Raw genomic sequence first — 17,805 nt, forward strand, 5'->3', positions numbered from 1 at the left:
CTTTGAACGCTGAGCATTGCCTTTTTCGTCCATGTCATTGAGTCCGCTTTTCCCTGTAAATTGTCCTCCAACCTAACCTCTTCCAGCCCGAAGACTTCCCCCACAGCCCCGCAATAGACATGATTTACCTTGCCTTTGGGTTCCTATAGCACAAACCCCCAGAATCTTAAGTGTTTTAATTACCCTCCCCCATTAAACTGCAAACTCCTTTTAAGAGAACTTTATTTATTATTGTACCCAGTACATTATTTTATGGAGATCAATAAATATTTACTGAATAAATGAATAACAATTATAAAACATTTGATTTATATGGAATTCATATGGGTTCTAAAAATAAAATAAAGTATAAACAGGACTGGCATTCAGCCAGCACATACCAGTATGGTCACATTAGTTGTAAAATGCTGAAATACGTTCCTACCACTGACCCTTGCCACCTAAATGCCTCCCACTACCACTGTTCTTCTCCCCGGGAGCACCTGGACACCCCATAATCTCCCAACTAAAGAGTTAGTGCCTCGCACAGCAGGAAACACCAGAACCCCGATCTAGCCATGTGGCCAGGGTCTGCTGGTAAAAGTATCTGACTGATCAGGACCTGTCCAGTGTCATTCTTAAATATTTTGATAATTACCCTTGATTATAAATAAGGTTTATTTATACAGTTTAAAAATGATGCTTCTCCTCATTGCAAAATCTCTTAGACTAGGTAGATTCAGGAACAGAAAAGGAAAATGATGATTTGTCAGTCTCTGAAGGTTTAGGGTATACCCACTAGGACTCACTCTTCATGTAAACCAGAAGATATGCAGTTTCCCGCCTAGAAAGAAGAGAACATGTATCAGCATAGCAAAATGAAACATTCATCATGAAATGATACGTTATTAATTCACGTAAGGACAAGAAGCATCAGCAAACTTCCAGGTTGTTGGATGGTCTTCACCTATCTATCACCTCAGAGGGACACAAAACGGGTGACCTGGGAAAATAACCGCTAAGTTTCTATTAGTTAATGTTTAAATCAAAAGTTGACAAACCATGGGACTACGAGCCAAATCCAACCCTGTTTTTGCACATGAGTTTAACTGAGACACAGCCATGCTCACTCATTTACGGATCATCTATGGCTGCTTTTGTTCTACGAGGCAGAGTTAAGTGGTTGCAACAGAGACCATATAGGCCACAAAGCCCCATATGGCCTTTTCCAGAGAAAATGTGCCATGCTGTGATCTAAACAGTGAGAGAATTAGTGACAACCAGCAAGTGACAACGATTGGGCATCTAGGAGAAATGCTTAGAAGAAACGGAAAAGAAAGATAGAAAAAAAAGAAAGTAGAAGGAGCATTTCAGACAAAGTTTTCCCTAATTCATTATTGTTCAAGTGATCAGGCCTGCCTCTGCAGCTGAAAATCACCTTAAATACCATCTAGTATACAATCTGGAAACTCAGCTGAAAAAATGTACAGTCTCCCTGCTTTAACTTCACCCAGATTTCTTTCCTCCAGCTTCCTCTCTGTAGTTGTTGATTTTTAAAAAATGTTTATTGACCCTCACTAAATGCAAGCCAGACAAAGAAAGATGAAAAAAGGGATCCTTCCCCTCAAAGAGTTCATGCTCTCCTGTGAAAGCAAGCTATGCAAGCAAGCAACTGAAAAACAGCGTGGCCCTTGCTGTAAAGGAGGCCTGCCCTGGGGCCAATCAGTGAAGGTGGCACAGAGCAGAAGCCATGAGTGCCCCACGGGAGAGGGATCTGCCTAGATCGCAGAGCAGGAGCGGGCAGTCGGGCCAGGAGCCGCATGTGCACAGCCACAGGGGAAGAGGGAGGCGTGGTTGTTTGGAGAGCGACATATACTTCAGTCTAAGTTGTCAGGAAAGCATGGTACAGTCAGACACTGGGGAGTCATCAGCGTCATAGTAACACCTGAATCCATCAACATTTCATACAGCTCCAAGAACCCTGTGTAAGCTCCTCAGGTCTCCATGACCTGAACACTTTTCTTACCAGTGGTAGTTATGATTTCCGTAGGTACACTGGATGTCTTCCCAGGACACCTGGAAGTACACGAACAAATGCAGTCAAGCATCCAGTTGACATTTAGCACCCGCAGAAGACAGGGTGCTATAATTTTCCCTCTCTCACTCCTCCAGACAAGCCCACCCTCATAACTCCCAAGAACTGGGATTATTTAGAACTAGGATGTTATGTATAATGAAGTCTTCTTAATATCTTGTCCCTCTGTTCAGACTTTGTTATGTTTATCACAAAGTCCTAACTTATATATTTCTAACTGTTCTGGCTTTCCAGAAGTTTCCCACAAAGCATGAATCTGCAGGGCACCCATCCTAGAACACCAAAAACCTAGAAACTGAGGTAAGTGGACTCTCATAGAGCTGTAACCCTATGGGGAGGCCATGCAGAGAAGGGCCTTATACCTCACGTGAGGCCCTGCAGGGAACAGGACCAGTGTGTCTTGATCCTGAGGACCATGCGGTCTTGGGCTCAGACTTTATTAAAGGTGGCTAATGCAGGGCAAGAGGCAGTGTTTTGGATGATGGTTCTCACCCAGCAAACATTGGAGTCATTGAAGCAGAACCATTTTCCATCCACAGAATTCCGGATGTAAGCACAGTAATGACCACAGCTGGCCATTCCTACATGGGCGATCACAGCAAAGAGTTCATACTGTCGGGATTGGAAGGAGACAAGGCACAAAATGATTCAACTATAACTCTTCCTTTTCTAGCCCTAGTCTTGAATTAAAAAAACACATTATTTCATCACACACTTATACACTGCCTCCACTTTGCCAGGTAGTGGTACTTCAAGGTTACTAGAAAACAGTCCTTAACCTCAGGAATCTCACAACTAACTGAAAAAGAAATAGAAAAACCAGCATTATAATGGCATGTTTTATACCAGATGTCTTTATAGGTAATTTGGGAAGACCCAATTCTGCCCCAAAATGACACAGAACAACCAGCTAAGGAAGGGCTACGGAGCTGGGGAATTTGCCCCAGAGAAAACATACTTGGAGTGACCTTAAGGGAGGAACCCAAGTGGCAGACAAGTCATGGGAAGGGTGCTCCTGCGCGTGGCTCAGAGACTGCAAAGCTCAGCAGCACAACAGAGCCGAGCGTGCCGAGGACGGGAAGGCAGGAAGGTGCTGGGAGGCCGTGAGGGGTGGGCCACAAAGACCAAGTGGAGAATTAGGACTTCCTCCCATGAGTGGTGCAGAGCCATCAGAACACAGTTCTGTTTCTCCCCGGTCCAATAATGCCCCGAACTGAGACTGTGGAATAAGGATCAGGGAGGGGAGCCAGAGAGTGGAGTAGTGTAAACGAAGCTAAGTCACCCAGATTGGAGGGTCCAAATTATTCTCTGTTTTCATTTGAGGACTTTATGCTGGACTTGAAAATGCAGGGCAATATCTGTATTTAACTATTAGTTTACAAGAAATAAAGGGGTTAGAGGAATATGTTAAATGACACCAACCAGCCAATTGTGGAATATTAAAAAAAAAAAACTCTTCAATTAAATAAACTGCAAAGAGAAGAAAAGGTATGGAAAACTGAAAAAAAAAAACTTAATCAAAAAAAGAAAGAGCCGGGCGCGGTGGCTCACGCCTGTAATCCTAGCTCTCTGGGAGGCTGAGGCGGGCGGATTGCTCAAGGTCAGGAGTTCAAAACCAGCCTGAGCAAGAGCCAGACTCTGTCTCTACTATAAATAGAAAGAAATTAATTGGCCAACTGATATATATATATATAAAATTAGCCGGGCATGGTGGCGCATGCCTGTAGTCCCAGCTACTCGGGAGGCTGAGGCAGAAGGATCGCTCGAGCCCAGGAGTTTGAGGTTGCTGTGAGCTAGGCTGACGCCACGGCACTCACTCTAGCCTGGACAACAAAGCGAGACTCTGTCTCAAAAAAAAAAGAAAGAAAGAAAAGAAAGAAAAGAAAGAAAAGAAAGAAAAGAAAGAAAGAAGGAAAGAAGGAAAGAAGGAAAGAAGGAAAGAAGGAAAGAAAGGAAAGAAAGGAAAGAAAGGAAAGAAAGGAAAGAAAGGAAAGAAAGAAAGGAAAGAAAGAAAGGAAAGAAAGAAAGGAAAGAAAGAAAGGAAAGAAAGAAAGGAAAGAAAGAAAGGAAGGAAAGAAAGGAAGGAAAGAAAGAAAGGAAAGAAAGGAAAGAAAGGAAAGAAAGGAAAGAAAGAAAGGAAAGAAAGAAAGGAAAGAAAGAAAGGAAAGAAAGAAAGGAAAGAAAGAAAGGAAAGAAAGAAAGGAAAGAAAGAAAGAAAGGAAAGAAAGAAAGGAAAGAAAGGAAAGAAAGGAAAGAAAGGAAAGAAAGGAAAGAAAGGAAAGAAAGGAAAGAAAGGAAAGAAAGGAAAGAAAGGAAAGAAAGGAAGAAAGGAAGAAAGGAAGAAAGGAAGAAAGGAAGAAAGGAAGAAAGGAAGAAAGAAAGAAAGAAAGAAAGAAAGAAAGAAAGAAAGAAAGAAAGAAAGAAAGAAAGAAAGAAAGAAAGAAAGAAAGAAACTTAACCAAATTTAAGTGTAGGCCTTGTTTGGATCTAGATTAAAACAAACCACATAGAGTATAGAACAATCAGGGAAATCTGAATATCGGCTGGATATTTGATCGTATTAAGAAATTGAGATGGAGTTGGTTATGTTTAGAAAAAAGAGTGCTTATTCTTTAGAGATACATAAGGAATTATTTACAGACTACATAGTATGACGTCTGGTAGTAGAGAACAATCCAGTAGAGGCTGGGGTGTCAGGAGAGCAAGGCTGGCTGTGAGTTTTGGTAACTGGTAAAGCTGCTTGATGGATATGTGGGATCACTGTATAATTCTTCGCTACTTTGGTATATATTTGAAAATTTCCACAACAAAGTCCTTTAAGTAGAAGACAATTTTAAATATACCTCATCAGGCAGACTGTGCAAGTAGAACTAAGAAAACCAGAAGGAAAGAAAATGAGTGTCCTATGAAATGTATATGCCCTAAATAGGTAAAGAAATTCTGTTTTAACAGGAGCTATTATAACATATTATCAGGCCTTAATATTTATTTATTTATTTATTTATTTTTTTTTTTTTTTTGAGACAGAATCACACTTTGTTGCCCAGGCTAGAGTGAGTGCCATGGCGTCAGCCTAGCTCACAGCAACCTCAAACTCCTGGGCTCAAGCAATCCTGCTGCCTCAGCCTCCCAAGTAGCTGGGACTACAGGCATGTGCCACCATGCTCGGCTAATTTTTTCTATATGTATTAGTTGGCCAATTAATTTCTTTCTATTTATAGTAGAGACGGGGTCTCGCTCTTGGTCAGGCTGGTTTTGAACTCCTGACTTCAAGCAATCCGCCCGCCTCGGCCTCCCAGACTGCTAGGATTACAGGCGTGAGCCACTGCGCCCGGCCAGGCCTTAATTTTTTAAGTGCCATGGTTCTAGGGCATAGATAGAAAAGAGATCCATAATATAGAACACAGTCCAAAAACTGATCCATATATATGGGAATAAAAAATCCGCCACGTAGCATTTCTAACCTATGGAGAAAAGATATTTGTGTCATTTTTTCCCCCTCAGAATCTCCTAATAAGTTATCATCTCAGGAAAATTGAATTAAACTTTACTTTGATTAAATTTGGCCCAGTCAACTGGTTACTTTATCATTTTATCCTCAAAGTGGGTACAGGTTGTTTAATAAGGACGTGGTTGGTACTAAGAACCAACATGTCACGTTTGCGTATGCATTTGAAACTATTCCACATATTATTTCAAAAGAATACTCATTTGTGGGCTCCTTCCCTCAGTGCTATGAGGCAACTGAGCACAAACCCAATACTGATTAACAGAAATAAGGTCTTTTGAATCTTAAAAGAAAAGTAACTACAAATAGCATTGACGGTGATAACCTATTGTTTTTCAAGAACACACAGATTTCCACCATTAAAATACCATTTAAAATATGTTTTTGAATATATGAATATGCTTCTGTGAATCTCTCCAAGCCCTTGTTGCCTTGCTCTGTGTATCCCAAGCATGGCCAGCAGAGGACGTGTGGTTTCTTAGATGACAGAACGACACAGAGGAGATGCCTGACAATGCCATCTGATGAATGGGTGACTTCCAGCAGGTTAGGGCTGAGGGCCCACCTGAAGGGCACGTGCATGCCGAGACAGGATGGGAGGAGCCTCACCTGCGCCTGGCTGTCGGACAGGCCCTGCGCAGCCGGAAGGACCCGACTGAAATCCAGGCTCTGGGGGAAATACAGTGAGTGGCAGATCTTTCTTGTCTGTGAATTCCTGATGCAGAATCGCATGAGGTGGATTGTCAAGGTCTGGGGCAAATAGGTCAGCTTCAAGACCTGAAAAAGCAAAATCACTGTAGTGATAAAGTCCTAAGGCACTTGAAATGGGTAGATTCAGAGAAACTTCAGGGCTGGTGTTATGTTCTTTCCCAAAGATCAGAGCAGAATGATAGAACAGAGTTCATGGCTTTCACTTGCTGAATCTGGCGAGGCCCATGAAGAATAATCTGGCACTTGACTACTGCAACACTGCACGTCTCCCGCAAAAGCACGAGCAGCCCCAGGGCTCCGCACACGTCCCAGAACCCAAGGGAACTGTGGGTCTGCTCTGGGAAGCTGAGGGGAAAACCTGCCCACTGCTCGCGGACCTTCTCCTCTTGCCCTTCAAAGGCTCTGTCCCTCTCAGTGATGTGATTCGAGAAGCCACATGCACAGCTCTGGAAATCAGAGACCCCAGGATCCCGGATACTAACCTGACCCACATTCCCTTCCTCAACGACCACGAGGAGCTCCCAGGGACTCTGAAGACTCTACCAGGAATCTACCAGGGGCAACCGCAGACCGGTGAGGCACAGCTGGCCCTTGGCCACACGGGTTTGAACTGCGGGGCGGGTCCACTTATCTGTGGATTTTTTTTTCAGTAAATACAGTCAGCCCTCCTCCATATCCACAACCAGACGCTGACCAAAAACAGTGTTGGCAAGATGTGAAACTGGCATATAGGATGGGCTGGCTTCTATATACGCGGGTCCCGCAGGGCAGACTGCGAGGCCTGAGTGTGCCTGGGCTTTGGTGAGAGCCTGGGCCCTGGAACCAGCCCCCGTGCACACCAAGGGGTGGCTGTGTCTGGTTTTAGGGAGCGAGTACCTGTTTCCCACGCGTCTTCTTCCCACACTTCTCGCAGAAGCACTTGCTTGTGCTCGACAGCTCCCTGGGCTGCAGGAAACAGTGCAGGGCGTCTTCCTGCCCCACCCAGGAGAACAAGAAAAGCGCGGGGTTGGTATTTCGCATGTAGAGCACGACCTCCCTACTCCCTGCAGGCGGGGATTTAAGCTGTTCTCCTGGTTCTCTTCGTGCCCCTTAGCGTCTGGCTGGTGTGGCACTTGGCAGGATCTCACAAAGTACGTGTGACGGAAGGACTGGAACAGGAGCGGCGTTTGTTCGGGGAGCAGTGTGAGGAAAGTGGAAGTAGGAGGAAAGAAATGTTTTTTTGCCAAAACAAAAGGGAAATTGGCCAGAGCCATGTGAATGTAATAAAAAGTGACTTTTTAAAAGCCAAGGGTAGATCAAAAAAAGCAAGGGGAATTTGGCAACATTGGGTTGTATAGTGCTATGTTTTGAACATTTGTCCTCCAAAAAACTCATGGTGAAACTTAACCCCCAATGTGGCAGTATGGGGGCAGGGACAGCTTTACAGGTCACTGGGTCACAGGGCTCTGCTCTCATGAATGGATTAAGCCATTCATGGATTAATGGGCTACTGGACTGGCGGGTCATCGTGGGCATGGGACTGGTGGCTTTGTAAGAAAGGAAGACAGATCTGAGCAGCACGCTCAGCCTCCTTGCATGTGAGGTCCTGCGCCGCCTTGGGCTCTGCAACCAGGCTCTACAGCCTTCTCCAGCTAGGTGCAGCCCTCAACCCTGCACTTTCCAGCCTCCAGGACTGTAAGAAACAAATTCCTAAATGTTGGTGTGGATGCAGAGAGAGAGGAACACTCCTACACGGTGCTGGTGGGACTGCAACCTCTAGTGCAACCTCTGTGGAAAGCAATAAGGAGACACCTTAAGGCGATACAAGTGGATCTACCATTTGATCCAGCAATCCCATTACTGGGCATCTACCCAAAAGAACAAAAGTCACTCTATGAAAAAGACACCTGCACTAGAATGTTTATAGCGGCACAATTCACAATTGCAAAGATGTGGAAACAACCCAGGTGCCCATCAATACATGAGTGGGTTAATAAAATGTGGTAGATGTATACCACGGAGTACTATTCAGCTATAAGAAACAACAGTGATATAGCACCTCTTGTATTTTCCTGGATAGAGCTGGAATCCATTCTATTTAAGTGAAGTATCTCAAGAATGGAAAAATAAGCACCACATGTAGTCACCAGCAAATTGGTATTAACTGATCAACACCTAAGTGGAGATACAGGAATAACATTTATCTGGTGTCGGGCAGGTGGGGGCAGGAGAGGATGGGTATATACATACATAATGAGTGCGATGCGCACCATCTGGGGGGTGGGGACACACTTGAAGCTTTGACCCAATGGGGGAGGGGGGACAAGGGCAATATACGTAACCCTAATATTTGTACCCCCATAATATGCTGGAAAAAATAAATTAATTTAAAAAAAAAGAAACAAATTCCTCTTTTTCAAAAACCACTCAGTCTCAGGCATTCAGTTACAACAACAGAAAATGGACATATGGGAGCTGCAAACCCACCAAGTGAAACCCTTACCAGTGTTTTCAGGGGCTTTGAGTCCGCATCGAAAAGAGAAAGGGGGAGTGCCAGCATGCTGCTGTCTCTGCTCCGCTGCCCTGCACAGTCCAGGCAAGCCAAGGACTCCTGAATCTGGATCACGGACAGAGCCTGCAGCTTCTCCACCTGCAAGAGGGAGGAGCAGAGAGGTGAGACGAGTAAATTCATAGACCTGGTCAGGCCAATTCCCAGAAGTTGGAGCTGATGGACAGAAGCCCCAGAAATGGTAGCCACTAATGCTCTTTACACATAAAGGTGCAAGATACCATGGACCAACAGAAACCATACTATGGAACGATGATGAGCATTTTATGTGAATTAACACTTTTATTCCTCTCTACACATCACATAAACGATAGCTGAATGAGTTCAATGAGCAGCATCTTAAACTTCTGAGTTCCCTAGTTCTAGGTTCTTACCAAGTCCACATCAGTGATTTGGTCCTTAATTAGGTTCCAGATTGTGAGGTACAGTTGAGCAGCATCATGCTGGACAAACACTGGCCAAAGAGAAAAGCAACAGCCCAATGAGACACTCCTCATGCCCTTGTGCCCTGGGAGCACGCGAATACTTGTCACTTTGTCTTCTCCTAGCCTCCTGCCCCCAGATAGGCTAAGTTTTCACTAAATATTAGGGATCAATAAGTGAAAAATAAGCTTGTATTTGATTTTTGAGAGCTCCTCTTAAAACTGACACTCCAGTCCCACTGTATTACACAAGTTTCCTGTTCTCTCACTTGGCAGCCACCCCTACCGGCCCCTACTGGGGGCCCAGCCAGATAGAACCAATGTCAACAGTGTATTCTCCTCTGTGTCTCTATCAAATCACTGATGTCTGTACTGAGCCAATACTCTAACTCCCAGGACCATCCAGTCCTCAGCTCCTTTATGTATTTTCTTTATTTGCCCTCCTGAAAATTGAGCAGTTTCCCAATACTCATATCTGAGCCAGGTTCTCCCCAGAGGCATCTAGGAAAGCAAAAGTGGAAAGATCCATCTCAGTGCGGCTGCCTCCGGCTGAGAGGGAGCTGGAGTTAACAGCGAACTGTGCACGTGTCATAGAGGTGAATGCAGGCTGAGCGTGTTGTGAACAAACACAAATGAAGTGAAAATTGTTGAGTTTAAAGAAACCTGGGAAGCCAAAGAAATGGAAAACACACTGAGAACTATTTTACAAAAGGAAAGGCAAGTGATAAAATGGAAAGATGTTGCAAGAAAAGGTGGTTATTGTAAATGTACTAAAGCTGCCATCTCAACACCATTTTCTTTCCTTCATAATACTTATCACACTTTGTACTCAACATTTTGGGGGTTTGATCTTGTTTTGGTTTTGTTCTGTCTCGCCTCTAGGCTGTAAGCTCCACGGAGGCAAAGACTGCCAGCTTTGTTCCTTATCACAACACCAGCACAGCACCTGGCACATAATTGGTGAATATTATATATCATGTGAATAGATTACTCTATATTCCAAGATAATGAACCCCAAACTCAATGCCATTCTAGGAGCAGGGTTAAGGTGATGTTCTCCATGTGATTATTTACGAAGGCTGCCTGCCACAGAGCTGGCACCGGGTGTGAAGGAAGTCAGATAGCCTTGCCACAGGGAGACATTTGGCATCACCTGACCATATCAGAACCAAGAGTCCCATTCATCTAAGAAATACAGGGGTCCTTGCCCAACCCACAGCTTATTTAATACCTGTTATACTCAAGGCATTGTGCATGCCAGAGAAAGCTCCTGTCCTTGAGAAATCTGGATTCTAGTGGAGGACAAGTATCTAAACAATCATAATGTAAAGAAGAATTTTTAAAAATAAGAAAAATAAGGCCGGGCGCTGTGGCTCACGCCTGTAATCCTAGCTCTTGGGAGGGCGAGGCGGGCGGATTGCTCAAGGTCAGGAGTTCAAAACCAGCCTGAGCAAGAGCGAGACCCCGTCTCTACTATAAACAGAAAGAAATTAATTGGCCAACTGATATATATATATAAAAAATTAGCCGGGCATAGTGGCACATGCCTGTAGTCCCAGCTACTCGGGAGGCTGAGGCAGAAGGATCACTCGAGCCCAGGAGTTTGAGGTTGCTGTGAGCTAGGCTGACGCCACGGCACTCACTCTAGCCTGGACAACAAAGTGAGACTCTGTCTCAAAAAAAAAAAAAACAAAAAATAAGAAAAATAAGGTATACAAACTGCTATGGAAAGCTAAATGAAAGTGAGAATACAACTGTGATGGTGGAATGAGGGCCTCCATCAACCTGCTCCTCCATAAAAGCAATGAGAATGCTGGCAGGAATCGTCAAATCAACTTTTTGAAAACTCTGAAAATTGACCAAAGTTTACAACAATCTGAGGAATGTTTATCCAAGAAAAACTGCTGAACCTAATTAAAAAGTTTATGGCTTTTTAAATTTGGCCTATTCCTGTTCCCTTCTTCCCAGCTCCATAGTAGCCTTGAACACCAACAGCCCTGCAACCACAGAAGCTATGAAAAGCAACAGCTTTGCAACCACCATAGGGGTCAGACTGGGACTGGAGCTTCTCAAAAAGTCCCATCTCAAGAGCACTTTCATAATTTGACCTGTCTTGCAACTCCATGGAAAAACCCAGGGTGTTGTCATTGTTTGGCCTGACTTGAGCTCACTCAGAAGAAAATCCCTATCCCCTGGGCATTTGTGGAAAAAACTCAGTAAAAATTGTTCAACAATTCAGTTACCTAAGGCCACAGTGTCACTTGGGTAAACAAAAACCTGGCAAAAAACTTGAAAGATCTGGGGAATGAGATGTTCACAGAAGTCTCTGGAAAAGCACTGACATGTTTCTAGAGATCTAGAAGTCCACTTGCATGCCCAAGACAGACCTGAGAGGGCCCCAATCTCTCACCTCTGGCTGACATTGGGGTCATGTGCAAGAAAGAACTAAAGTCTAATACAGAGTCATAAACTGCCCCTCGAGCTTTGAAAGTGTGCCCTGGCAGACACAGAGAGGCCCTTGCAAACTGTGGGAGACTTACTGGTTCAAGGCATTTAAGGACATCTCTGACCAATTATTATCTGACCACTGAGCTAACTTCAGAGACTTCAGTGGCCACACACTCTAGGGACTGTAGGCTTTACAGAATCAGTTCAGGAAAGTCACTAAACAAAGAGCAACAACGACAAAAAGACAATAAAAAGAAGAACAACAATAGCCTTGGTGTGGGGGGTCTCTGATGTCCAATGTTGCCACATTATCCAAAACTTTCATTTTTAACAAAAAATACAAGGCATACAATGAAACAAAAGGCATGGCCCACACACAGGAAAAAAGGCAATCAGTAGAAATTGTCATTGAGAAGACCCAGATGTTGGCCTTATTAAACAAAGACTTTAGATTGGCTATTATAATATATCCAAAGAACTAAAGAAAAACATGGCAAAAGAATTAAAAGAAAGTATGAAAATGATGTCCCACCAAATAAAGAATATCAATAAGGAAAAATTATTTTAAAAGGACCAAATAGAAATTCTTGAGTTCCACAAATACAACAGATGAAATAAAAAATTCACTAGACGTCAACTGCAAATTCAAGTTGGTAGAATAAAGAATCAGGAAACTTGGAGATAGGTCAATTGAGATTATGCAGACTGAGAAATGGAAGGGAAAATGAACACAGTGCCCAGATGAGTTCACTACTACTTTTCTACAATCTCTTCCAGAAGATAAAAGCAGAATAGAATACTTCCTAACTCTTTCTATTATCCTAATACCCAAACGAGACAAAGACATTACAAGAAAAAACCTAGAAACCAGTATCTCTCATGAACATAAATGCAAAAGTTCTCAACAAAATATGAGCAAATCAATCCATCTATGTACAAAAAGAACATAAAATGTGACGTAAGCAAGATGGTGGAGTAGGAGGCTGCTATGTTCCCTCCTTCCATGGACACACTGAAAAAACATCCACACACAGATCAATTCCCTCAGAGAAAAAGTGCAGAATCTAGTTGAGAGAATCCCACACGTGGGGTAATGAAGAAAATATCCACACCAAAATGGATCAAAAAAGCTGAGACACACTCACGCCACAAACCCCGTCCTAGACAATCAGGAGGGAATCCCCAACTCTCAGCTTCCTGAGGGGTGAAGGGTTGGGGCCACACATACAGTGCCTCAACTTCTTATGGTTCCCACCCAAGAGTTTGGCTCCTACATCACCTAGCTCTGGGAGCACACATGGGCCAGCATGCTCAAATCCCCAGGGGCCACAGAGAGCAAAGGTACAGTTTTAAGTGGGCATGTGAGCCCTTGATGCAGCTGCACCCCTGGGCTTAGCACAGAGGAAACCAGCTCCCAGCTTCTTCCCTGGAGGAGGTTTGTCTGCACACTTTTCCATCTGCTGTCTGAGGATGGGCTTCTAACTAGCCCGCATCTAGAAGCGAGTGGGGCAAGTCAACAATAGATTTCCAGGAACCTATGGGCTCTTCCCATGGCTTGCTCTGGAATAAAATCAGGTCTCCAACTTCTGCTTGGATGCAGACTGTCCACACATCAAGGACACAACTTTTATTGCTCTCACACAAAGGACTAGCTCCTAAACTCACCTCATTTTGGGAGCTGAAGGGACTCTTTGTTCATGAGTCCCCCAGGAGCACAAATACCAAAGAATAGGTTTTAAATCGGCATACAAGCACTTCCAGCATCTATCCACTGAGTCTGTCAGGCTCAGTGGAGAGAAAATAGGCAAAAATGCCCAGCTTCCAGCTTCTCCCTGAAAGGAGTTTGCACATTTGCAGCCGCTGTCCTAGGGCTTCTATCCATCTGGAAGCTGACAGAGCAGGCGATCAGCAGTCTCCTGAGAGCCTGGATGGGTATGTGGGTACTTTCCACATTTCTTCCCCAAAAATAAATATTGACAGATCTAAAAGGACAAGTTGACAACAATACAATAATATTAATAGTAAGAGACTTCAATATATCACTCTCAATAATAGAATATAAGACAGAAAATTGGCAGAGAAATAGTGAACTTGAACAACACTTAAGAACAAATGGACTGCACTCTGGGAGGCCGAGACAGGAGGATCGCTCAAGGTCAGGAGTTCAAAACCAGCCTGAGCAAGAGGAGACCCTGTCTCTACTAAAAATAGAAAGAAATTAATTGGCCAACTAAAAATATATAGAAAAAATTAGCCGGGCATGGTGGCACATGCCTGTAGTCCCAGCTACTCAAGAGGCTGAGGCAGAAGGATCGCTTGAGCCCAGGAGTTTGAGGTTGCTGTGAGCTAGGCTGATGCCACAGCACTCTAGCCAGGGCAACAGAGTAAGACTCTGTCTCAAAAAGAAAAAAAAAGACCAAATGGATCTATGAGACATATACAGAACTTTCCACCCAAAAGAAAATACAGATTTACCTCAAGTGCACACAGAACACCTTTAGGATAGATCTCATGTTAAGTCATAAAACAAGCCTTGTGAAATTTAAGAATAAAATCATTTCAAGTATCTTTTCCAACCACAATGGAATGAAACTAGAAATTAATAACAGCAATAAAATAGGAAAATTTACAAATATGTGGAAGCAAATAACACACTCAAGAACAACCACTGGGTCAGAAAGAAAATTGAAAGGGAATTTTTAAAATATTTTGAGATGAATAAAAAGGAAAACACAACTCACCTAAACTTATGGGATGCAGAAAAACCAGTACTAAGGGAGAATTTTCTAGTGATGAATGACTACATTAAAAAGACCTAAAATATACAACATAACTTTACTTGTTAATGAACTAGAAAAAGAACAAACTAAACCCAAGGCTTGCAGAAAGAAGGAAATAATAAATATTAGAGCTGAAGCAAATCAAGTAGAAAACAGAAAAACTAGAAAACTCAACAAAATTAAGAGTTTTTTCAAAAAAATAAAATCAACAATGCCTCAGCCAGAATAACTAGGAAAAAAGAGAATAATCAATAAATAAAAACAGAAATAAAAGAGGAGGAGTTACAATTGACACTTCAGAATTAAAAAGGATTATAAGAAATTATCATGAACAGTCATATGCCAACAAATTGGATAACCTAAAGGAAATGATAAATTCCTAGAAACATACAATTTACCATGACTGAATCAATAAAAAAAATATAAGGTCTCTCTAGGAGGGAAAGTGGGAGAAAGGCAACACATGTAACCTAAACATTTGTACCCCCATAATATGCTAAAATAATATATATATAGTCTGAACAGACCAATAATGAGTAAGGAGAATCAGTACTCACAAACTTCCTAACAAAGAAAAGGCAAAAACCAGATGGCTTCAGCTACCAAACATTCAAAGGAGAATTAAAACCAATCCTTCTTAAACTATTCCAAAAAATAGAACTAGAGGTACTACTTTGAAACTCATTTAATGAGGCAAGCATTACCTTGATACCAAAGCCAGACAAAGATACCACAAGAAAACAACAAAAACAACACCAAAAAACCCAAAACAAAACAAAAATACAGGCCAACATCTCTGATGAACCTAGATGCTAAAATCCTCAATAAAATACTAGCAAACTAAATTCAACAAGGCATCAAAAAGATTATACCGCATGACCAAGTGGGATTTATCCCTGGGATGCAAGGTTGGTTTACCATATGTAAATCAATTAATGTAATATACCACATTAACAGAATAAAAATAAAAACTACATGGTCATCTTAAAGCAGAAAATGCATTTGACAAAGTTCAACATCATTTCATGATGGAAAAAAAGAAAACCTCAAGAAATTAGGTATAGAAGGAAATTTCCTCAGCATAATAAAGACCATTTATAAAAAGCCCATAGCTAATATCATAATCAGTGGGGAAAATCTGAAAACTTTTCCTCCAAGATCTGGTATAAGCGAAGGATGTCTACTCCAACCATTTCTATTCAACATAGTATGGACATACTAGCAAGAATATCAGACAGGAAAAATAAATAAAAGGCAAACAAATCAGGGAGGAAGAAGTAAAACCATCCTTATTTGCAGATAGCATGATCCTATATATAGAAAACCCAAAAGACTCCACCAAAAAAAAGCTGTTAGAGCCAATAAATGAATTCAGTAAATTTGCAAGATACAAAATCAACATACAAAAATCAGCTGAATTTCTTTATACCAATAATGATACATCCAAAAAAGAAATAAAGAAAATAATCTCATCTATGATAGTATCAAAATTAATAATTAACCAGGAAGATGAAAAAGCTATACACAGAAAACTATAAAACCTTGATGAAAATAAATGCAAAGATATCTCATGTTCATACATTGAAAGAATTAATATTGTTAAAATTTCCTTACTACCCAAAGTGATATGCAGATTCAATGTAATCCCTATCAAAATCCAATGACATTTTTTTCACAGAAGTAGGAAAAAATTATTTTAAAATTTGTATGGCATCACAAAAGGGCCTGAATAGCCAAAGTGATCCTGAGAAAGAAAAACAAAGTTGGAGGCATTACCTGATTTCAAATTATATGATAAAGCTATAGGAATCAAAACAATATAGAACTGGCATAAAAACAGACAAATAGATGAACAGAAGAGAATAAAGAGCTCAGAAATAAATCCAAGGATATGCAATCAACCAATTTTCAATAAGGGCACAAGAAAAAGGCAAAACAGGGAAAGGACAGTCTCTTCGATAAATGGTGTTGAGAAAACTACATATCCACATGCAAAAGTATGAAACTGGACCTTTATCTTACACCATACACAAAAATGAGCTCAAAATGAATTAAATACCTAACATAAGATCTGAAACCATAAAGCTCTTGGACATTGGGGAAAGCTTCTAGGCACTGGACTGGGCATGATTTCTTAGATATGGCACCAAAATCCCAGGCAACAAAAACAAAAATAAATGAGTTTACATCAAACTAGAAAGCTTCTGAACAGTAAAAGAAACAATCAACAACATGAAAATGCACCCTATGGATTGGGTGAAAATATTTGCAAACCATACGTCTAATAAGGGATTAATATGTAAAATATATAAGGAACTCACATAACTCAATAGCTAAAACAAAGAACCCAATTAAAATGGGGTAAGAACCTAAATAGACACCTCTCTAAAGAAGATAGACAAACACTCAACAGGTATACAAAAAGGTACTCAACATCACTAATCACAGGGAAGTGCAAATCAAAACCACAGTGAAGCATCGTATCACCTCATATCTGTTAGGATGGTTATTATCAAAAAGACTAGAGATAACAAGTATTGGTCAGGGTATGGAGAAAAGGAAACCTTTGTAAACCACTGGTGAAATGTAAGTTGGTTCTGCTACTACGGAAAACAGTATGAAGGTTCCTCAAAAAATTAAAAATAAAAATACCATATGACTCAACAATCCCTATTCTAGGTATATATCCAAAGGAAAACAAAAGAGCACCTCTTAGAGATAATGCACTCCCATGTTCTCTGCAGCACTACTTACAATATACAAGATATGGAAAAAAATCTAAGTGTCCATCGGTGGATGAATGGATAAAGAAAGTGGGCTATGTAAATACACTGCAATATTATTCTGCCTTTAAAAAGGAGCCCCTGACATTTGTGACAACATAAATGAACTAGGTAGGGGAACATTATGCCAAGTAAAATAAGCCAGACACAGAAGAAAAATACTGCATGTTCTTGTTCATATGTGGAATCTAAAAATGTCAGACACATAGAAGCAAGGCATATAATGTTTACCAGGATGAAAGGTGAGGAAAATGGTGAGATGTTGGTCAGAAGGTACAAGGTTATAATTAGATATGATTTTTAAAAGTCTAGAGATCTAATGTACAGCATGACTATAGTTAATAATAATGTATGCTGGAAATTAGCTAAGAGAGTAGATTTCAGGTGCTCTCAATACCAAAAAAAAGGTAATTATGTGAAGAGATGGATATGTTAACTAGCTTGACTGCAGTAATCATTCCACTATATGTATATGTACATGTACATCAAAACATCATGTTGTAACCTTAAAAATATACGTTCTATTTTTAA

At 41.5% G+C, this 17,805-nt stretch overlaps 1 protein-coding gene across 1 annotated transcript in view; it reads right to left on the bottom strand.

The window, feature by feature from the left end:
* Positions 1 to 208: 208 nt before the first annotated feature.
* Positions 209 to 17,805, bottom strand: part of USP18 (ubiquitin specific peptidase 18) — a 33,556-nt gene continuing 15,959 nt past the window's right edge. Inside the window, exons 5-11 of the mRNA XM_076007772.1 lie at positions 9,216 to 9,295; positions 8,776 to 8,922; positions 7,170 to 7,265; positions 6,192 to 6,359; positions 2,567 to 2,686; positions 2,006 to 2,055; positions 209 to 823 (exon numbers count right to left, since the gene is read on the bottom strand). Of these exons, the coding sequence (XP_075863887.1) occupies positions 778 to 823; positions 2,006 to 2,055; positions 2,567 to 2,686; positions 6,192 to 6,359; positions 7,170 to 7,265; positions 8,776 to 8,922; positions 9,216 to 9,295 (707 nt within the window). The 3' untranslated portion in view covers positions 209 to 777. The remainder of the gene's footprint in view (positions 824 to 2,005; positions 2,056 to 2,566; positions 2,687 to 6,191; positions 6,360 to 7,169; positions 7,266 to 8,775; positions 8,923 to 9,215; positions 9,296 to 17,805) is intronic.

Source organism: Microcebus murinus, chromosome 10, assembly GCF_040939455.1.
Source record: "Microcebus murinus isolate Inina chromosome 10, M.murinus_Inina_mat1.0, whole genome shotgun sequence".
Classification (NCBI taxonomy): Eukaryota; Metazoa; Chordata; class Mammalia; order Primates; family Cheirogaleidae; genus Microcebus; species Microcebus murinus.